This window comes from Cupressus sempervirens, chromosome 4 (assembly GCF_028749045.1).
Source record: "Cupressus sempervirens isolate cs-2001-9-10 chromosome 4, ASM2874904v1, whole genome shotgun sequence".
Lineage (NCBI taxonomy): Eukaryota > Viridiplantae > Streptophyta > Pinopsida > Cupressales > Cupressaceae > Cupressus > Cupressus sempervirens.
The window spans coordinates 629,214,557-629,239,204 of NC_143121.1; the positions used below are offsets into that span (position 1 = coordinate 629,214,557).

Sequence of the window (24,648 nt, forward strand, 5' to 3'; positions counted from 1 at the left end):
GGTCAACTATCAAGGTTGTAGACACTTTCGAATCAGCCTATCTCACAACTACTAGTACTCTGAACTTTGGTGATCATAGTGGCAAACATGCCATTAACTACCTTGGCCAAGGATTTCGGATGGGCAACTTAGATACCCAATCACCCACTGCTCGAATTGACAACAAGAATTTATACAAGGATACCATGAGCTATCTTAGTTACTAAATTTGAATGTTATTATTGATTTTAATTTCCTTTCATTGCAGGATTATCCCCACTCTCTCCCTCCATCTCAACCATGTCGGTCCTCGGGGAGGTTCAATATATGATATCTGATTCAAAAGAGTACTTATACATTTTCCATCTTCATGCCATTTCTAGCCTATGGCATCATAAGTGAGTTAAGCCTTTATTTTGATTATTACTTTAACATATAGAGAAGCTTCCCATCTCATAGATATATTAGAATTATCTCTGTAGGGGTCGATACTCGTGACAGACATATATGTGACTTGTGATAGATACATATGTGCTTTTGAATTGAAGTACTATAACATGTAAAGCCTTTCGGCGATCAGACAATTTCTTTCCTATAACAAGGTATAATGGGAAAAGAATACTTTAAAGCCACACATCCTGATTCTGAGCTTCCAATGAAAAAAAAAAAAAGGCTTGCTCTAAGAGGCAAGGTGGCAAGTTCAGAATGCATGATGTAACATAATAAATAGCATATTAATGTAAATGCATGACCTAATTTTGCAGACGTGATTTGGAGAATATGGCTTCTACTGGCGTCGGGTATTAGCCACCCGCTTTTGCTAACAAAGCTTTCAATTTCAATCAAAGAATGATAAACTGGATTTCCTTATAGACTCAGCAATAATCAAGGCAATTACTGATTATAATCACCACCGTACTTGATATGAACAGAGATGGATATAGCATGAACAAGAAAGAAAATTCCATGGAAGCAAATTTGAAAGCCAGGACTGCCCGAGAGGGGTGAGAGCAATATTAAAAAAAAATCCATAAAGAGGCAAGCAAGATGATTAATAGACACTCACATGCATGCTCAATTACGCAAGAACGACTGAGTTGGCATGAATGTCCGCACGGGACTTCCAATTCATATTTGAATAAAAGGAAAAGCATATAGCCTGATGCCTTGAGAGTCATGGAAAAAGGTGGCCACTCCAAACAATTAAATAAATAATAAGTAAATCATAGCCAAGGATCAAAATAAAAGAACAAGGATGGTAACACCGTTATCGTTCATGCCTTACTATATTAATGTCACCCTTTTCATATTCATGCTTGTTTGGGTAGCCTTAATATGTATGTATATACATACATACACATACATACATACATATACATATACATATATATGTATATGTATATGTATGTATACACCAAATATTGAGATTCGTGTATATGTGTGTGTGTGCGTGCGTGTGTGTGTGAGCGTGTGTGTGTGTACGTACGCACACATTTTATACCCACACAAGTATGAGTATAGACACGCTATTATTATACTAAGACGTGATCGCATAACAAAAGTACATTGGGACTCATCCATACAATGAAGGTAATATTTTTATTTGAGTTTTTATAATATTTTCAATTTAATTGGTTAGCTCATGGTCATCCTTGTACTTTCTTGCTTGTCTAGTTGTTTCATCCTTGGTCCAGGTGATTAGTATCATACCCGATGGCTTGACAGTGGATTTGGGCGTCCCCTTCCTAACTCCCATTTTGAGAACACTTCCCCCCTTCATCGTGCTCCTACAAAATGGAAATGATTCTGGGTAATAACATATTTCCACAGTTTGAAATAATAATAAAATATCACATATTCATTTTCAATTTCAAAGATATTCATTTTTCAATTCCAATCATAATGGCTAACTAACATGTCACATGAAGCAATAACTAATAACCAAATTTCCATTTCACAAGAATGAAAGTGTCTCAACAACTTTATCGATAGATCAATTTCACATAGCAATCATTTTCAACATATTTACCAAACAACTAACTTCACATAAATTTTTCGAACGGCTAGAAGATTATTTTTAAATGTAACAAAATTTGGGATGTAACACCAAGGACACCCAGTAAGCATGTTGACCACATTATGAGCATTACGCATAGCAATTTTGGGAATTGACTTTCCCATTAATTTTGTTTCCAACTGCAGCCATCTTCACATTTGCGCCAAGCACCAAATCAACAGACTCAACACATCCCTCATAAACAACCAATGATTCCAAGTGGCAGAAGCAAATTCACACACAATTTCATATGCTATAGAAATACCCAACTACGACTAAAGATACATTCACTAATTGGATCCCACAAAGACTCGCCAAAGACTCTTTCAGTTTCACAGAAGGAATCAGAAAGTATTTAGTCCAATTATTTGCACAGTCTTAGATTAGTGGCGTTTGTCAATTCCTCCCTATAGATATGTTGTTAATGATTATAATAAACTTTTTTCCCTTAGCATAGAGTGTGAAGATTATTCCTTAAGTTTTATTGTTGATTCCCATATCCATCCCCATTCCATACTTCTCCCTAATATATCTTAGGTTGAGGATATCTCTTGCCCTAAGTTACGGGTATAGACATGGGTATGAGTATCCGGAACATGATTACATGCAAAAACAATATTGGGGCTTTGGTATGTGGGTTTTTGTGTGTGTGCGCGCGCACGCTCACATGCAAATCAATTAGAGAAATATACCAAATTAAATCATTGATTAATGTCAAATGCCAAAGATAAATATTAAATGTCAACTGATAGTTCTGAAATATTCAAATAACCCAAATCATATATGTCTAGGCTTACAATTCAAATGAAAATCATTACAATTACAAAATTGAAAGTCAAAAATGGTAACTGTCTTCTATCTTCATTGAGTCATTGCTGTTCATCAATCATCAAAAGGATTATCAAAGATTCAAAATAGTCATCTATTGCATTTTGAGCTGCTGTAGGTGCAAGTTCAAGATCATTTGAACCCGAAGTAGTGCCATTTGCACGAGACACACAATGTTTTAGGGAAAAAAATAATTTAGAAAACACTTTATGATACGTTTTTTAAGTGAAAAAACTTTCACGAGGAACAGATGCAATCTAGATGCCCTCTGAATACGCCCATGAAGCATATCCACACCTATAGATGCACTTTGAATGCACTTGGTGAGCATCCACAATCAGTAATGCACATCCAAACCACATCCAGATAGTGCATCTGCATCCAGTGTGGACCTGTCCAATATGTATCCATTGTCTTCTCTTGACCCTTAATTAATTATCTAAGTTCAATTATATCGTATTTATTATTGATCATTTATTTACTATTTATATTTTAATTTTATAATATTATTAAATCCCATTCCATATTTATTTATTTATGTAACTTCTGCAGAAATTATTTGTAAATGTTTTGTGTATGATCATTTAGTTTTTCAATCACGGTTGTATTCAATATCTGTGAGATACATAATGCTTTTGGTTGTACTGTAGATGTCAAGCAATTTTTTGCTTATATTGTAAAAGGCATATTTCTGTTGATTGTTAAGAGTTAACAATCCATGACTAGTTCTATCTTCTGATTAATCTTGAGTACTGTATTCAGTTTTGAGTATTCAATAATGGAATGCAAGTTTGTGGATTAGATTCTGTGAATAATTTTTACGTCAACGTTTTGAATCACACTACGTGATCCATCATTAGAATGTGAATAATTCTTGTCATACTGAAGTCCTCTAAGATGTGTCTTCCTTCTGGCCTATTAACCGACAAATAAGGTATAGACTTGATCGAGCAACAACAGCATCATCTCCCTTGGGATTCCCTGTCACCTTCACTAGCAATCCTTTACAGTACTTACAAAATAAATGGTACAACTTGCTCCAAATACATTTTCTCTACATTCAGTTCTAAAGTATACCCTCCAGAGACAGTTGACATGTCTGCAACCATGCATGTAAAAGATATTCACTAATGAAATGCAGATGGTAACAAGTGACAGAAAACACGGACACTAAAACTGAACCAAGGTAAGAAAAACTGCAGAAAGGAACTCAAAAATGGCAAGTCAGTAGCTGAATGGTATATGAATATCTATAATTAAAGCAATCTTTACCTGAAGGGCTGCAATGAACTGCTGTAGTGTCTCCTTAAATGTATGAGGAAAAGTAGAGTCTTCTAAAAGCATGAGCTTTCCATAGTGCTTCCAACAGGCTGAGAGTACTGCCTTTCCAATTTCCATCTCTGACTCGCTCCCACCTGAGATGAGAAGTCCATTATACCCAAGAAAATATACAAGAAATGGAAAATTTCCAAAACAAAATGGAATTGGAATTATTTCTGAGTTAACAATAACTTGAGAGTCCAGATGATTAAGTAGTAATTACAAGCAATATGAAAAGAGAATCCATACCTTGATTGACTTGGACAGAATCGCGAAATGATCTCATCTCTTGCAACCGCTTAGAGACATGCTTAAGTCCCTTTTCATGCAATGGTCTAATCCTTTTACTCCACTGCATGGTGAGTTATGACATCTGAGTTGAATCACAATAAAAATTTCTAATGGAACAGATCTCCAAAGTACTTAAACTTCTTTAACTCAAAAGAGCAAAGGACTTGACTGATTAAAATCAAAAACTCATAAACATATTTTATATGAAATAATAGAAGATTTTAGGTGAACTTAACTGGATTAGTAAAACACAGTAATGGGACTAATGCCAATTTTTATTTTAAGTTTTTGTAGCTAACAGCATTATTAATTAGATTAAATCTAGAGCCTAGAGTAGCCAACTAAAACTTCATCTTGATTATTAGTTTCCGAAACCTCAGTTACAAAAGTAAATTGAGTTATTGTTAAAATTACAAGAAAACCACACACTGTAAATTTCAATAGTATCACCTACAACATTGTATGTCTCGTGGTTTAGAACTTTAGAGCATAGAAAGGGACACCTGTACTAAAATATGTTTTACTGGTAAACAAATACTTCCCAAGACTATCTTCTTGTACCCTCCAGTGAGTCACTTATCGCATTGCAATATGGCAAGAGTTCTCATGCATAAGTGTGCTTGATAATGTAAAATGGTTAACTGTTGTTATCTTTGATAAATGAAATCCAGTGCAAATATGCCATCAACCCTTCAGCTTCTCTCATGAACATGACTTCCATTTGAAAAATTGCATCCCTATTAAGTTGAAAGAAAAAATTATGGAACAGCAATGAAAGTTAAATTCGCCAGATCAAAACTATATTTCCAACTTCTCAGCCTGATAAAACAAAAGAATATTAATATTATCAGATTTCCCCAATCCATTTGTAAAACAAGTTCTTTTCTGGATTTGATTGTGTGTGTGTTCTAGCATCAACATTTCAGATCACACTACGTGATCCATCACCAAGATGAGGAAGTGCAGGATTAGAAAATTAAAAAGATGCAGACTACGCCAAACTAAAGAGTTATAAGAAGGGAGGGGGAATAACAAGCAAAACTATGCAAAGAATAAGAGAAGAACAAAGTGAATGACAAAATATAAAATAAACACAAAAATAAAAAAATAAAAAAAGGGGGTGCAAAAGTCAACCAGAGGAAAAAGGGAACAACTAAGGTGGAAGAAATAAAGGATATAAACTAACAAAAGACATCCTTCAAAAAAGATTAAGAAGGAACCTAAAAGTAAAAAATTAACATAAAAACTTATACACAATACCAAAAGAATAAGAAAAACACACTCACAATAAAAAGAAAAAAGAAACAGCCAAAACCAAGAAAATGACCAAAAAACCTACCAAATAAATCAATATATATATATATATATATATATATATATATATATAATTATTATTATTATTATTATCTATATATAATATCTCACACACATATATATATATACATTTATAAAATCCTATATATATATATATATATATATAGATAATAATATATGTATTTAATATATATTATATATAGTCATATATTGATTTATTTGGTAGGGTTTTTGGTATCATTTTCTTGGTTTTGGTTGTTTCTTTCTTTTTATCATGGGTGTGTTTTTATTGTTCTTTTGGTACTGTGTATAAGTTTTTATGTTTATTTTTGACTTTTAGGTTCCTTTTTAATCTTTTTTGAAGGATGCGCTTTGTTAGCTTATATCCTTTATTTCTCCCACCTTCTTAGTTGTTCCCTTATTCCTCTGGTTGACTTTTGCACCCCCATTTTTATTAAATTTTTTTTTTTTGTGTTTATTTTATATTTTGTCATTTGCTTTTTTTCTTCTCTAATTTGCATAGTTTTGCCTGGTATCCCCCCTCCCTTCTAATAGCTCTTGAGTTTGGCTTGGTCTACATCTTTTTATTTTGATAATCCTGCACTTTCTCATCCTGATGATGGATCACATAGTGTGGTCCGAAATGTTGATGCTAAAAAACACACAATTGAATCTAGAAAAGAACTAGTTTTACAAAAGAATATTGCTAAAGGCAAGTGCTAATGCTCATGACCTACCCAGTGAAACTGATTGGACTAAAACCAAAATACACCTTGGGACAACAGAATACAAAAACTCACAACTAACAAACTGCAATATGAACAGTTCCGTTCTAATCTGCCTTACCCTTAATAATGTGAGGAGTCAATTCGCCAAATTCAATAATTTAATTAATACTCAAGAAATTTTAGTTTACAACAATCAAAATGACTTGGATGATGACCATAAATATAATAATGAGGGGGGAGAGGGTGAATCACTATTTTTAACTTTTAAACTCATGAAATCACATAAAACAAAAATATAGAATTGAGAGCAAATGCCAACAAAGAGAACACCGTATTTCACGTGGAGAACCCTTTCAGGTGACTAATAGCTTTCATATCAAAATGGGTACCAATGCAAATTACATAAGTGAGCACTAACTCGCAGAGAGCACCAACTTTCCTTGAAGCAGCAACACGATCGGCTGAGGCACAAACCTCAGGTCGACCACCAACTCAAATGCAAAACTCAACAACATTTTTGAATTTTTCAGAACATACTCAGTAATCAAAATAAATAGCAGCAACTTTGAAGCATTTAAATTCTTATCAATCTGCCCTCAACCATCTCAGAAATGCAATATACATCAACTCCACTTGCCGAGTCCTTCAAAGACCTCATATATGTGATTCCAGCACCATTCTCAACTCAAAACTACTTAACTTCGAATAGGATCTCCTAATCATGCATATTCAACTCCATAATGCATTAAATTGGTGACAAAAAGGTGCTCAACTCAATAAATCACACCATCTTTAAATAACATACTCAGCAATCTATATAAGTCATGTGCAGCTCCTCCAAATCCTTTTTCAACTCAAAAATCACAGCCCGGGTATAAACTCATCCACAACTTTAACCATACATGTCTTTGAAAATGACAACGGCTATCAACAGGCCCACAAACTCAACATTGCCAGTCATAATGAAAAGTGTGCTTAGTGTCTTCTTTTTTTAAAATCTGCAACCAGGCATCATCTTAGCAAGCAATTGCTTTTTTTATGATAAAATCACACCACCCAGCAATTTAATGAACAATTAACACTGAAATGAAACACACCATGCATCCACTCTCTCATGAAAAAAAGCTCCTTGAAAACTAAACAAGAAACATTAGACAAACATGAAGCCACCATCACACAAGAGGAAGTTAGAAATGATTACAAATAAAGACAATGAAGAATACATGGATTATATAGGCTGACAGCATAAAAAAATTGTCATCACACTGACACATTCTTGAGGCATTTATCCTGCTCCGATGTGTTTTGTGCAATAAAAAAATGGTATCGATGAAGCATCAAGTCTATCCATGTTTCTGCAATCGTACTGTGGTGACCTTGTGTGGTCTTCCCTTTTAAAATGGGACTTAACAAATAATAAAGATATTAAAATTAAATTAATGAAAAAATAAAGCATAATATATTAATACAATTAACTTAGTATAACATACTAATTAATATTATATTATATTATATCTAATTAAAATATAATATTATTATATTTTAATAAATCTATAAATAATAATCACAAAGTAAACTCAATAGTCTGCACTGTCAAAGACTAATCAGAAGTAATACAATTTATGTTTATGTATCACGTATATCTAATGCTGAGGAGATTATTCAAGCGGGGCTATCTGAAATATAAGGAAGTGAGATAATTAATATTGGAGACCTTGATGCATGATCAGAATAAATAACATGTAAGAAAATTGTGATTAAAGCAATCTCAAAGTGCATATAATAAAGTTGATTATTCACAAAGCTCTCCATTGTCAAGAATAGAACTGCCAGCAGATTACATAATTGTATGAACAACTATCAGCTCAAGAAGGAAAGCCATTGTGGGAGCCAAAGACATATACCATCTTTTGTGATTTGAGAAGAGTTTTGAGTCTTAAAGCAGAGAAAATATTACCAAATCAATCTTCCGAAAGTTCATTGGTGCTATCAATAACAATGACCAGGCTTAGATCTACATATATCCTGTCACCATTTGACTCCTAAGAGATGGCTATTTTAGGAGTGCACATGTTCACTTGAAAAAAGTCATTGAGTAGAGTCTATGGCCACAAAGATATCTATACTCGTGTGAATTCAGCAATATAACTCAGATTGAGTATATGATCCTTAATGCCATGTTGGTAGTCTTCACTTATTTGTGGAGCTGTGTGACCATTTGCTGAGCAACATTTAAATGTTCAGCCCAATGCCCTCACTAGTAACGACATCTATAATCTGAAAGTCTTCTTCGTACAAAGTCGCAGCAGAATTTATATTTGGTGATGGTCTTCTTCTACAGAAACTAGTGTGCCATCCCTAAACTTATTTGTTGGTACTCTCAATATTAGTAAAGCATTTCTGTGATATAGTGAAATATTATCGAACAAAGTATTTGAAGTTGGAGCACTTCATGTTGGTGCCACTGCATTCCATTATGCATGAGTCATTGCTAAGATGAACTATGATGTCTGTATGTTGCATTATAGAGTTTTGCAGTTACTTGCAATCACCAACAGCCATTCTAGATCACAGACTATTCATTAGACAAGGAGTATTATTGGCTCATTGCTCAAAGTTCACTGAGATGTTTACTTGAATATTGACGGAAAGAACCTTGAAAAAAAAAACTAATCAAGCAACACTAAAGTTTAATGAATAGTTGAAGCCATCGCTAGTACTTGAAGCATTGTATAAGGCGGGGACTCCCAGTTTGTACAAAGTTTGAGTGGAGAAATTTTATCTTATTTTGGTGACTCCACGCATCTTCTCTCCCTTATATTTCTGTCGCTGCATAGGAATTGCACCCGTAGTGTATTCAAAAGCAATCAACAGACATTTGTTTGGAAGTAGATTGCAATGTGGTTGGAGATTGGCCAGAGTCTCTCAAAGAAACGTCTTCTCATGGAATGTATAATACACATAACCACAATGCAATGTAACCATCAAGAAAATGTGATGGACATATGGAAAGATACAACACACATACAATTTGAAACTATTGCGTGAATAGTGTGTCTATGCAGAATGGCATATGTATTAATTCATTGCATAACTCAAAACTAGAGCGCCAACGTGCATTTTTGAGCCAATAATTATGATTATAAAACCAATACTAGAGCAGAGCGTGTAGTCTAAAAGTAGTCCCATGTTGTAACATTCCTCTTCTTAGAACAGATAATCATTACTGAGCAATTATTCCACATTTCTCTCCCTTTCTAGTGGGCGCTTGAACAAAGGCTATTACAAAATGTAATTATATCAATGGTTATATGGTGAAGAGCTTCGGCTTCCAATGATAAACATTACAAAATACATAATACCTGACAGCATTGGCAATGAAGATCAGGTCTATGTATTGACTATTTGATGCAGGAGCATCCCGGGGTAGTTGGCTATCCTACATGATTAAGGGATTTAGTAGGATTGAGTGGACCTATTTGGGTCTTGGGTAATTAATTTTGATGTATTTAATAAGTATTGTAAGCCTTTGAAGGCATTTGGCATCTATTTTTTGTTGGAGGCCGACTTGTGGCTCTTGAAGTATTTAATGTTAGGTTTATTTAGTTTTTAGCATTATGGGCCGACTTCTAGCTTAGATTGGTATAAGTAGGGGTTGTCGTGAAGTCTTTAGTCATTATTCATCCATTTTGGAGAAGAGGAGGTGGTAGAGGAGCGAATTTTGAAGAGAGCTAGGAGCTGAGGCTTGCAAAACAAGGAGATTTCTTGGTGGTCTTGCGAGTACCAATTGGATCTTCCTTGGAGGTTTCTACCAGACTGTGGATATGGACTAGCTAGGGTTTGGATTGGATCTTGAGGGATCTTGCAGAACTATTACTTGCTTTGTATTTGGCCGTAACTAGGAAGGCCTTACAGCCCAGCACATTGCATGTAATTAGTTATATCTATGAATAAATTATTGTGACTTGGCTTCAAATCTTGCATTGTTGTTTATCTTCCACCGTGTGGTTATTTGCTAGGGGCTAGGACATCTTCTTTGGGGATTCTCCTACGTTGCACTACATCAAGTGGTATCAGAGTCGGGTTGTTCCTGGGTGTGTAGACCGAGCGCCGAAGTTGAGGCAATTTGCACTAGGGTTCTGTGAAGTGGATTTATTAGGGTTTGCAAAAATCTTGGAAGATGCCTCCAAGAAGATTGGACCCTAGGCCAATTGATGATCTTAGTGATGTTGTAGAAGAAAGGATCTCAAAGAAGGTTAAAGTGGATTTTAGATCTGAAATAGAGGAGATTAAAGCCAGTTTCAAATCTAAGATGGCGTTGATGAAGAGTGATATGATCGGTGAGATCATAAGTGCTATAGGTGGTGTACCTCGACATATGGGTACTGAAGATGGTTATGAGGAAGCTGTTGAAGACTTTGAATTTGCTAGATCAAGTGGTGAGGCCAAAGCTGATCGTGTGGAGAGATCTATGGGAAATAGGGTTGGCCAATTTGCTAGAGCTGGATCTCAGTTGAAGTTGAAGCATAAGATGGAGGTTTCTAATTTCTCGGGTACTTTAAATCCTTAAGACCTGATCGATTGGATTGGTGAATTGGAAGACTACTTTGAGCTTGAGGATATTGAGGATCCACTCAAAGTAAAGTTGGCACAAACTGAGTTGAAGGGACATGCTGCTCTTTGGTGGAAGGAACTACAAAGGGACAGAGAAGAGGAAGGTGAAATGAAGATCACTAGATGGAGATTGATGGTGACTAAGATGAAGGCTAAGTTCATTCAGCTGATTATGAAACTTGAGTTGTTTAAGAGGTTACAGAATCTGAAGCAGAAGGATATGACTATGAAAGATTACACCGAGGAGTTCTACAAGTTGACTATTTGGTTTGGGCATAGAGAATTGTCAAAGGAGAAGGTAGTGCGGTACATTAATGGTTTGAGATTCAATATTCAGAATGAGGTTATTATGCTGAATATTTCTTCGGTCAAGGATGCTTATCAGTATGCTTTGAGAGCAGAGGAAAAGGTAAAGAGGAAGAATCAAGGTAGTTCCTGAGGGAAGGAGAAGGAGGACTACTCAGCAAAGGCTAAACCAAGTGCAGAAGATGAACCAAAACCTGTTGATCAGAAGAGAAGGATACGTAGAGGTGAGTTTAAGGGTACTTGTTTCAGATGTCATGAAGAAGGACGTAGATCTTATGAGTGTCCGCCGAAGGATGGTGATAGAAGAGTTGTTGTTGTGAATGACGTTGAAGACCATGAACCTGAGCAGGGAAAGAGTTTACTGGCTCGGCGAGCATTGGTTGGTCAGAGGGAATCTTTTCAAAGGAGTAATTTGTTCAGGACTCATTGTAAGTCTGGTGGTAAAGTCTACAATGTCATTGTGGATGGTGGTAGTACTAATAACCTTGTTGCTGAAGAGATGGTTCAAAAACTTGGTTTGAGGAGAGTGAGACATCCTTATCCTTACAGGATTGGCTGGTTGCAAGGTGAGCATGCTTTGGAAGTGATGAAGCAATGCCTTGTTGATTTCCAAATTGGGCAGTATAAGGATCAAGTGTTGTGTGATATTGTTGACAAACAATTGTCATGTGTTGCTTTGTAGACCTTGGCAATATGATTGCAAGGTTGTGCATGATTGTGTCAAGAATGTATTTACAATTGAGAAAGGTGGCAAGAAGCATTCCTTGATTCCTTTGTGGAATGAAGAGGTCAATAGAAGGAACCTGAGTATTGGTAGCCAAGTTGAGTTGACAAATTCTGAAAGGGTTAGCGATCAGTGTGGGCAGAAAACCTGTGGAACACCGAGGATGGAGATGAAGAAGTAGAAGAAGAGCAAGGGATACAGAGTACAAGTTGAAATCTTTGAGGACATGTATGTGAAGAACCTATTTGGAATTTATGTGTTGAATCCCGGAAGATGTTCTTCCAGCTACTGAGAACATCTTTTCGCACCTCGAGAGTCTGATGCAAGAGCATCCCAGGGTAGTTGGCTATCCTACATGATTAATGGATTTAGTAGGATTGAGTGGACCTATTTGGGTCTTGGGTAATTAATTTTGATGTATTTAATAAGTATTGTAAGCCTTTAAAGGCATTTGGCATTTAATTTCTATTGGAGGCTGACTTGTGGCTTTTCAAGTATTTAATGTTAGGTTTATTTAGTTTTTAACATTATAGGCCGATATCTGGCTTAGATTGGTATAAGTAGGAGTTATAGTGAAGTCTTTAGTCATTATCCATCCATCTTGGAGAAGAGAAGGTGGTAGAGGAGCGAATTTTGAAGAAAGCTAGTAGCTAAGGCTTGTGAGTACCAGTTGGATCTTCCTTGGAGGTTTCTACCAGAGTGTGGATCTAGACTAGCTAGGGTTTGGATTGGATTTTGAGGGATCTTGCGGAACTATTACTTGCTTTGTATTTGGTTGTAACTAGGAAGGCCTTACAGCCCAGCACATTGCATGTAATCAGTTATATCTATGAATAAATTATTGTGACTTGGCTTCAAGTCTTGCATTGTTGTTTATCTTCCGTTGTGTGGTTATTTGTTGGGGGCCAGGACATCTCCTTTGGGGATTCTCCTGCCTTGCACTGCATCACTATTGTTATATAAGGAGTTGTTATATGCACATGGGAACGGCTTCTTAGAGAACATTTAATGCATATGGACCTTCATTGGATGTGCAAATAAGTATTCATTAGCTTTGAGTATTACTAATCTCTATATTCTCTCTTAATTGTATTTCCATATGTACTATAAGATTTACTTGCCTTGACCTTTTCCTTTGTCTTCGAGGATGTTCTTGCAGGAAAAAGAATGGTACATTAGGCATGCTACCTAATATGAGTACCCTTCTATAACAAGAGGGAGTTTGGCACATCCGTCAGAGAGGGAGCAGATAGAGGATATGTTTCAGTTTGCTTCCAAGAATCTTGGTCATATTTGTTCGCAAGGAGTAGACTATGCTAAGATGGTTCCTCTACTAATCAAAAAATTATATTAGTTAAAGGGACTATGACTCATGGGATGAAGTTCGATATGAACAAAGGATGTCTAGACTATAACATTCCTAAATAGATGGATACTTCTTGAACCAGGGAGCATGACAGTTCATTAGAGGCAACTTTGGACAAAGAGAGGGATCAAATAGAGGATATGTTTCAGATTCAGAGTGAGTCTTGACACCTTATAGGAAATAACCTTGACAAGGAGGTCAAAAGGTTAGTGTTTCTTTATGAAGAAGTTCCAAGTGAAATCCATCATAATACATTCTTCTCTATAAGAGATAATATTGAGGTGAAAACCTTATTCTCTGTTATGATCCATGAATGTCATGAGAACAACACATGATAGTATCCGCAGTGACTTCATGTGTATGGGCCTGCCTCCTCTCTACATCATGAGGAAGTGGCGACTTCTAAATGATTATCACTTGCACTTGCAGAAGTTATTGGAAGGTGATAACCTTACAATAACTTATATCATGATATACATTTTATGTAAATGTTAAAATAGATCATGGAAGGCCATATCTCGTAAACCAACAACTAAGTGTTAGATGTCATTCAATTGACGGTTTATGAGTTGCTTGTGTAGATATATGATAGGTATTGGGTAACTATCATGCCTTGATATTTTGATAGGCTATTACCATATCGAGTACTTGGTGAATATCCTTTAATTGATGTTCTAATAGGCCATTACCTTATCGAGTACTTGGTGAATATCCTTTAATTGATGTTCTGACAGGCCATTACTTAGAGTAATTGGTGAATATCATGTGTTGATATTCTGATAAGCCAATACTCATGATATCAGATGTGACGTCAAACCTTATTGAGTACTTGGTGAATATCATGTGTTGATATTTTGTTAGGCCAATACTCAGAGTACTTGGTGAAATATCATGTGTTGATACTCTGATAGGCCAATACTCGTGATATCAAAATAATGGATATCTTCTGATCAAAAATATCCTTAAAATTTGTCATTTCTAATATTGCCAATGGTGTAATATTTATCAAGTATTTATCCTCCCTAGCTAAGAGGGAGTGTTAATGTTTTGTAGCTTTAGTCAGATAAAACTATGAATAATTATATATGAGATATAATGAGTACATTATATATATGTGTGTGTGTGTGTGTGTGTGCGTGTGTGTGTGTGTGTATTATGTAATTAATGAATAGACATGTCCCTTGAAGGGACATGTCTCTTCATGGTCTTATTTCCAACATACATGCGAGAGAGATTGCTGCATTTGAAATATACAGAAATTAGAGGTAGTATTATATCATTTGCAGCAATCCTCTCACTTTAACAATTGGATATTTATTTCCTCACGTTTGTGAAGACATTTCAAAAATGGCCAGAAACTTTTGTGATCGCAACATGTATAGAGTTTTGTTAAAAGCTTTGAAGTTCTAGGATGTTTCCTGAAATTATTAAAAACAGAATTGATTGTATTAACAAATCATACAAATATATAGAGTTTACAAGAGCTATTAACGAAAAAGCAAAGAATAATGTTGTCTAAATATAGACAGCTAAAAGTGAACTAATTAAGTCAAGCTAAAAATAAAATCAAAATGACCATTAAATAAGATTCTAGAATAATGAGCTAAATATAGCAAGAACCTAGGCTACCACAAATATTCTTAAACCCTCCCTTTATGATCATTTTATCAACTACCCTACAAAATATTGTGCATGTCTTGTGCACATAAATTCTTCAGAACATTCAGTGGTTGTTGAGACCCTCCCTAGATCTGCAGAATGTCAATGACCAAGAGTAGCCAAAATGTGTCCAAAAATGAATAGAGAAGAGTCCCTCATTCTTCAAAATATTTGTGCAACAAGACACAAAATTGTGCCACTAACTCTGCCATTGAGATGAGTTTGCCACTAACCCTCCCAAGATCTGCAAAACTTTTGACCAAAAGTTATCACAAAATGTCCAACCTAATATTGGATAATTGAGTTGTCCCTCCCTATAGCTAGACTTACACATTGAGAACAACTATCATGATTTTGAAGCAACATCATCATAACCTCCAAACTCTTGCAAATGAGTAGAATGCCCAAAAACAAACTACAAGATACAATGATTGACCAAGAACTGTTTGCAGATGAGTAATGCAACTCAAAACAAACTACAAGAAGCCATGATTTTTGTGGAAAAAACCAACAAAACCTTGAAAAACCACATACCACATTTGCTAGGCAAACTTGAGATTTGCAATTGGGCTCACTAGAAATTCAAAGTCAATTCTAGAAATTCATTACTAGTCTAAGAAATTGGCTAGAAATTCAAAGTCGACGCATATTCTCTGGAAATTCATTACTAGTATGAGAAATTCACAACAAATTCAATGTTTCAAACCCTATTCAACTTTCAAGAGAATTTGGCAGACTTTAAAAACCACCACAAGGGCCTAGGAAGAATTTTGACGAGTTTGGGGCAAAATTGTTTTTCTCCTCCCCAACAAAATGGGGATACCATTTTACAATAGACAGCAAAGCCTTGACCATCACCTTACATCCCTTAGCAACAAATTTATGCAGAGTTGTCTTCCCCTAAGCATCTTGTGTTAATCATCCTTGTTTACGACAAAGTTGAATAGGTTCTCCTCATTTTAGTCATTTTATTCGATGAGAAATTGGCAAGCTTTGTGGTGCCATCAAGAGTTGCAAGATGAAGAGGAGTCATCCCATCTTTATATGCAGCTTTGATAAAATCATTCCCATCCTTAAATTTATTCTTCAAACACTTCGCAACATACATGCCATATTCCTTGTGTCGTTGATCTACTACCTAATGCAATAATGTTCTATTTTTATGGAATTTCTTCTTAAGGCTATCTGTGAATTTTTTTACATCTTGTGATGCTTTTCATCTTCCTAAACATTCTCAATGATGTTGTCTAGGACGAAGCATATGGTTTCAATCATTTTATCCTCACAAGTGAACAATACAGTAGCTTCTCCCACATCAAAAGTCCACTTAGATCCAAAGTACATATATATTTTAAAAATATATAATAAAAAATTCTTGTGTGGATAAACCCAAAACAAACCCGAACCCAACCCAAAAAAAATTAGAAGAATTTTCAAACCTGAATCTCAAACCTACATGCGTATTGGAACTTGAACTGGAAACTTCGCCTAAAACTGAAGTTTACAAAGCATCATTTATCCAAAAAAATAGTAAAAAAATATAAAACAAGAAACCCTTGCAACTTTACGAATTTCAGAACCCGGAACTAATTTTCGAGGATAAAATCAAAAAACAAAACAAATAGCAGGCACAAAATATGACACCAATTAACATTTAAAACATCGTGTTAAAGAAAAAAACAGTACAACCTTTTCAGAAACTAGAGACCTCTCCCAAACTATACAAACCCTGACCCAAGTATATAGAAGCAAACCATTGATTTTTGAGAAAAATTTATACGGAGAAATAAATTATTAAAAACTAAAATAATTTTGTAGGAAAAAAATTATAAAACCCCAAATTTCCTTTTGAAGGAAAAAAATATTTAAAACAAAATAATTTTTTGAGAAGTAAAATTATAAACCTGTCAAATTTTTTGAGGAAAAAATTATTAAAACCTAAACAAAATATTTCTTAGAAAAAATATTAAAACCCAATAAAATAGTTTTTAGGAAGAAATATTTTAACCCCAAACCCTGGATGGATTTACCACAACCAAATTACGCAAATATTTCAGAAGAAATAATCCACCCAAAAAAGAAACAATTACCAACCCTTTGAAATTTCGACTAACTATTTTGAACAAAACCCTTTAAAGGTTTTATTTTCCATTCCCTTGGGCTCTCCGATGAGGGAGTCACTGCCACCCACTCTGATACCATGAAATCATTCAAAAACGGAATGAGTGTATTAACAAATATCACAAATATATAGAGTTTAGAAGAGCTTTGAATGAAAAAAAAGAAAAAAGCAAAAAGCAAAGTTGTCCAAATATAAACAACTAACAATGAACTAAATAAGTCAAGCTTAAAAAAGGCTGAAATGAACATTAACTAGGATTCTAGGATAATGAGCGACATATAGCAAGAACCTAGGATACTAAAAATATTCTAATATTGCTAAGATTCAAGATGTTCACCAACAGGCAGAAAAAGAAGTTCAATATTTTTAAAAAAATGTCGAATTTATATTTTTGTGATGCCATTTGGAAAAATTCTAAAAGCATATTTGCAATCTAGAACAGTACCCTGGTTTTGACCAGTTCCCTCTAAAAAGATATTGCTATTCAAAGATGTCCTCCAATTCCTGCTGTAAATTAAAGAAAATTGAAAATTGTGGACTACTACAGATATAAAACCCCAGCATACCATCTTAAGTTGTTGGAGAAGGTCAATTAAATTATCCAGCTGTTCCCATAGCAGAGTTTCCTTGTCAGTGGTCCTTGATACTCTTCCTGATGTACTAGGTATATCATCTCCAGCAACCCCTCCTGAACGCCTATCTGTATCTATTGTAGTAATTAACTGTCTCTCCACTTTTTTATCCTGATTTGTTTGCTTATTTCTAACAGCCGATGGAAAACATGTATCTTCTGTTAATGCTTGAGTGAAGACCAAAATGCAATCAGCCACAGCTATTGAAAGGCGTCTTGGAAGAAGAAAACCATCTTTTTCAACACTGTACACAAACAAATCCAAGAACTCAGACCTTGAAACAGAACAAACACATCTTACAAGAACACAAAGTTTCAGAAATAATAATCACAAAGTTGACTATCATAGTTTAAATTTTAGAAATGATCTCATTTATATAAACAAATATGACTTCAATCTCCAGAAATAGTATGAATCCAACATGAAACATATTGGTAATTTTTTAGAAGCAGAACATGTGGGAGGTTTCCCACTCAATATCTTACTTAACTCTCCAATTGCCTGGTAAAATATTATTAAATATTTTTATAAATGTATCTCGAAAAGTAAAGTAAAATAAATGGAATGAACACAAAGACAATCTGCTGAAGCATTCAGGATTCCCAAATTTTTTAATTGCTTGGAGACTATTAAAAAGATAAGGAAATTTACAACAGCAGATGGACCCATCCGATAAGATAACAAATGAGTAGCGGTAAAATGATTTTGCAAATGGAATATTACGAGTACATATTAAGGAAAATGATTAGAAAACAGAAACATGTCCTAAGAACAAACATAAAATAGATGATGATGCAAGTACCAGACCAAATGGTCAATATTATTATGACCAGAAAAAATTTAAAAATACTTCAGCACTTATATAAAAGTTAAATATTCTGAATCAAATATTTTCTTTCCACTAGCCAGCACACATAAGGAACCCTAAAATTTATCATTTCTAAACACTTCTATCAACTCTGCTTCTGTATCAGCAGCCAGCAGCTAGTCAAGCTCAAGGATAGAGGAGGCCTTTGCCTCTTTACTATCTTGTCCCCTACAAAATCCAAGTTCTGGATCTGCAGTCTCAAATAGTCCAACTGTAGTAGCATTACACTCAAATAACCCACAATTAATCCCAACTAATGACCCTCCACATTTTCTGTGCTCATTCCAGACTGAACAGTTTTGGTTTAAGCTTAGGGTAAGTGTACTTAATATTGTTTTAGTTTAAATATATTTCTTTTACCAGCTGAATTTTAAACCAAAATGATAGTTTTTTTAGTTTATACCCTAACAAGAGTTTAAGTTAATAACACAGTGCTGCCCATAAAGATTAGATAATGCTTCATAACATAAAAACCTAATACTTTAGGACCAGCTGTTTGTTTTAACTTTTTTTACATAAATCGTGTCAGGTGGATGTATAAAAATTCTAAAGTGTAATGCATTTTTTTACAATAAGCATGTTTGCAATGTTTAACATCTATATTTATATTTATATGTCCCAGGCGTTGATGAGGTAAGAGGCTTGGGCAGTGAGGAATGCAAGCCTGCTCCTAGTTTACAAGTCGAGGCCCTTAGTAAAGTTAGAAATTTCAATGTTTCGAGCTCAAATCCTAACACAGGTAAGATTTCCTGGTGAGTTGTTTTACGACATGTTTAAATTTCAAACTCCCTCTTTGGAAAAGTCCTTAACAAAGTGGAATTTCACTCAAGTATTCAATGAAAATTAAGAACAAGTACTGGAATCCCAACCTCCTATGATGACATACCTTAGCAAAATGGAAAATTCGCCTAGCCTTTGTCATGTTGTCCTCAAGTAAATAAAATTTCCAATCAGTTCTTGGACTTGTGCAAATTTAGAATGATATCAACATTTTGAGTGAATTTGGGAGTGCAATTCAATAGGCAATCAAGAAGTCTTAAATTCTTAATCTATGATGAATTTCCAGCCTCCTTTGAAGAAGTACTCCAACCACTTCATGGATTTTGATCATCTTCCCTGCATTTATCCAGACAAGGGTCCGATTTCTGATCTGACCTTGAGGAGTTCGATAGAAACGATGAAGTTTGCTCAATGGCAAATCCAAACAAGCATGGAAATTCTGATCTGCCTTACAGGAAGTTCTGGACCCTTACTGTATTTCCAATCCACACAAGGCATTATGTCCTTATAACCTATTTTGCACCTTGAGGGAAAAACTAGCTCCCTAACGAATCTTAGGCCTTGTCAGGAAGAAAGTAATTTTAAAGTCTTCCAAGAATTTTGAGAGTTTGTCACTTATATTTTGAGCATCAATAGGAAGTAATTTTACATTTTCCAAGCATTTTGAAAGTTCATCACTTATATTTTGAGCATTGAATTCAAACAATATAAAATGAAGTGTCAAAAGGGAGTTATTTGATCCAAACATTATATTCCCACCTTAGTATCCATGGTATTGCCTTGTTGACTTGTCACTAGGCTAAAGACGCATTAAGATTATTTCACATCTGCCATTTGGAGAGAGTTTTGACTCAAGTGTGAGTAAGGCTCAGGTAAGAACCCTAGTCTCATGCTCAAGGCTACCAAGAATATTAGTTCCAAAGAACAGCATTCATAATGGATGAGAAGAGCAGACTTTAAAAGGTGTGAGCAGCTGTTTCAAACACAGTTTAGAGCAGTACTTTCATTAATGTATCAAGTTGTGGAAGAAGGAACAGCAGACTCAAGCAGTTATCAGCATTTCAACAAGGAAAATCGCACCATATCATGAGAAGTAGAAGGAAACAAGCAGCTTTCCACACAAGAACAATAGACAACAGTTAAAAAGAAGTAAAGAGTAGCATATATAATGTCAGGAGGAAGCAGTTCACAATGAGTTAAGGGCAGATCTCTGTAAGAACAGTTTCTTTGATGAAGGAGAAAGCAGATTACAAAGGAAAATCAACAAGCTTCAAGCAAGGTGAGCAGGCAGGGTTACTAAACAAATTTATAAACCCTAATGCATTAACGATCTCATTTGTTGTCACCTTCAGTGTACTTCAAACTGTCCTTGAAAAGTCTATTCATTGTTTGTTGAGAAAACATTCGCTGACATATTGAATGTCAGAAAGAAATATGCATGGGTTGTGTAGAATGTATTCAATGTTAGGAAGCAAGACATATTTTCTGTTCTATATCATTTTATGACTGCACCATAAGAAGTACCACAGTTTTTGAAGAGAGACTGTTTTATGAAATGAATGACTGCCCCACAAAGTTAAAATAAAATTTTGATGAAGTCTGATGTGCCTGATAAACACAACACAGTTTACATAATTCCATTTGTTATATATACAGTCGTTTTTGTCTGACAGAGGCATTGAGAGGAGTATTTCTTACATCACAGATTCATTAACAACTTCTGGAAGATGGCCAGGTCCTTATTTTTATTATCGGGTTTTTATATTTCCGCTGTAGATTGATGTCAATATCATACTTAAAAAGCATACAAATATCATTACTGAAATATAGCCACAACAAATTTATCTTTATGCCTCTTCATTGAAATGTATACAATGCACTAGTGCAACCAATATGCTGACAGGTGGAACTCTGTTAACCAGTTTTAACATGGTACAACCTTATTGCTCAGAATGACAGCAAACATTATATGTTCCGCATATGATTCAAACAGAGATATGTTTTCCCCCTTTTTATTTGTTTCTTTTCACAGATGCAGATTTGAGAATCGTAAATCTAAGAATGCTTCCCAGAAAATAATGATATCATTATTAGAAGATGTTTTCAGATTGTACATAAATGAACTGTGATATGCTATTCTATCAATGACAATTGCTAACACATCTGCCCCACTTGAGATGAGAAGAGGCTTTGTCTCACCATTTGAGATGAGGAGAGGCTTCATCTTCTTCACTTGAGGCAATGAGGTGCTTAATCTCAATTCTATTTCATAATTAAGCAAGTTTGCTCCCCTCTTAGCTCAAAATTTCTTTTTTAATTCTGACTTCTAGACTTTGCCAAATTTTGCAAATTTTAGATTTTACTCAAAGAATGACTTCTAAATCCAAGATTGTTGCCAAACTCACTCTGCCACCTGAACTCACTGAAAAAAAGAGGGGTTGCCATTTGTGGCGTGATGGTGTGAAAACCTTACAACAGGTCCATATCGAAAATTAGGAATAACAATATTTTAAAAGGTGATGCTAGATCCCTTACTGAGTCCCTGAGAAGACTCACCTATTTTGACATTGGTTTTCAGGTCACTGTCACCTTGAGGCTCCCCAAGAGGAAGTTTGATTGGTTGTTTGCAGGGTGGGACAGTGAACATCATCTGAGAGGAAATATCTAATGGCTATACTTGGACCAGGGCCACTCCAGATAGAAATTAGTTTGAGATTGCAATCTAGAATTTTATGACAGAACTTAAGAATCACGAAGAGGGGAACAAAAGAAACAATTATCACCCACCAGAGGCTGCAGCTGCCCCTCCATTGCTTGTACCTCCTATTGCTATCATTCCTCCAGTGGTCATCCCATCTTCAGCAACTCATATTCCTATGCCATCTTCAGCACCCATGCCCCCACCCATCCCTATAGCTGCAGCAACAGAAGCTAGAACTGTTGTTGTTGCTCATCCCCATGCTAATCAAGGATGATTATGTCCTAAGGTGGATGGAAGGCGGTGTTGGATGGATTGCCTGGATCGAGAGGAGAGGAAATGATAGACACAGAAATGGATTATAATTTATATTAGTCTTAGCCTAGATTGTTGTTATTGTTACTGTTTAAAAGTTCTCTGTGATCCACAATTTTTTTGTATTAGATCTAAAGTAACTTTGGTTTCTTGATGTAAAGATGACTGGCTAAGCAAGCAGTCACACAGTGAACTCTCTAATACATTTCATAATTTGGTCACTTTATGCCTAAGACAAAAAGGAAAAATTTAACAAAAACCAACAGATAATTTTGTAGGAAAAAATTATTAGAAACCTCCCACAAGGGAGTCATACACAGATTGGCCCCTGCTCTAATACCATGAAACTTTGAAAAATGGAATTGATTGTATTAACAATACACGCTCTTAAAAAGAGTTTATAGAGACTCTAATTTTACATTAAGTAAAAACAAAATTAGTGTAAATAGATTTCCACAATCCATCAAAGTTCAGAGTTTTGTAGTCTTCTGCAGTTTTTATAATGCCTACCCCTACTTGACTTTTCTGATTCATTTTGACTGGATTCTTTTAGGCCTGCTCTGTGATTATGTTTTATGATTATCAGTACTTGGTTACCGGAATTGATTTAATTGTATTTCATAGTCAGTTGATATATATGTTGAGTTAATTTAGTGCTAGTTATTTCAATTATTTCATGATTGTTCAATGATGATATATATGTTCATGTATTGACTTTTAGCTATTGAATGATGTTAGTTAGACGAATGATTTTTATGCAGTTTTTGTGGATACTTACTCCATACTTGCATGTGTATGGTGTGCCTATATGTTTTCTTTATGTTTGGCGTTCCTGATGTGGTTGAGGGAGTCATAGTCACCTGCTAGTCGGGATCTACACGATGAACCACTTCCTACCATTGCCTATTTAGTTTAGAATATTGTGTTTGTACATGCATGGATTTTACACAGATTGCAAGTACCGAGTATCAACTTCCTTGAATTGCCAGGATGAGCATACCCTATCGCAATATTTCAATGGTATAAGTGGAGAGATAACTCTTGAGTCCAAATCCTAAACCCTGAGTTAGTTTACCCGTCCGAATTCATCAAGTGATGTGAATTCATGATTTTGACCTAGAGTTTGATTTTGTCCTTTGTCTTTAGTTGAGTTGTCATTATTTGGTTTTACGGGTCTGTTGTGATTTTCTGTTATAATTAAATCAAATTAAAAGATAATTTAATGGAAATTTTATAAAGAAATTCGATATTTAATTATATTTAATTATATTTAATTCTTTTATTTAATTAATTTCTCAATTAATTAAATATAATTAAATATCAAATTTCTTTATAAAATTTCCATTAAACTAAAGCATTAATTTATCTTTTAATTTGATTTAATTATAACAGAAAATCACAACAAACCTGCAAAACCAAATAATGACAACTCAATTGAAGACAAAGGACAAAATCAAACTCTAGGGTCAAAATCACGAATTCACATCACTTAACGAATTCGGATGGGTAAACTAACTCAAATGCATGTCCTATTTTATAGGACAATTGGCTTGGGGTTTAGGATTTGGACTCAAGAGTTATCTCCCCACTTATACCATTGAAATACTATGATAGGGTACGCTCATCGTGGCAATTCAGGGAAGTCAATACCTGCAATCTACATAAAATCCATGCATGTACAAACACAATATTCTAAACGAAATAGGCAATGGCAGGAAGTGGCTCGTGTAGACCCTAACTAGCAGGGGACTACAACTCCCTTCCTCAACCACATCAATATGTCAAACATAAAGAAAACATACACGCACACCATACACATGCAAGTATGGAGTAAGTATCCATAGAAATTGCATAAAAATCATTCATCTAACTAACATCATTCAATGACTGTAAGTCAATACATGAACATATATATCATCATCGAACAATCATAAAACAACTGAAATAACTAGCACTAAAGTAACTCAACATATATATCAACTGACTATGAAATACAATTAAATCAATTCCGGTAACCAAGTACCTGATAATCATAAAACATAATCACA

At 34.8% G+C, this 24,648-nt stretch overlaps 1 protein-coding gene across 3 annotated transcripts in view; it reads right to left on the bottom strand.

The window, feature by feature from the left end:
• LOC149562801 (ARM repeat superfamily protein) overlaps positions 1–24,648 on the bottom strand; it is a 183,534-nt gene that overhangs the window by 111,343 nt on the left and 47,543 nt on the right. For all 3 annotated transcript variants that reach the window (XM_089826262.1, XM_089826263.1, XM_089826264.1), the window contains exons 6-8: positions 17,874–18,183; positions 4,433–4,535; positions 4,136–4,278 (exon numbers count right to left, since the gene is read on the bottom strand). In XM_089826262.1, coding sequence (XP_089682388.1) covers positions 4,136–4,278; positions 4,433–4,535; positions 17,874–18,183 — 556 coding nt within the window. The remainder of the gene's footprint in view (positions 1–4,135; positions 4,279–4,432; positions 4,536–17,873; positions 18,184–24,648) is intronic.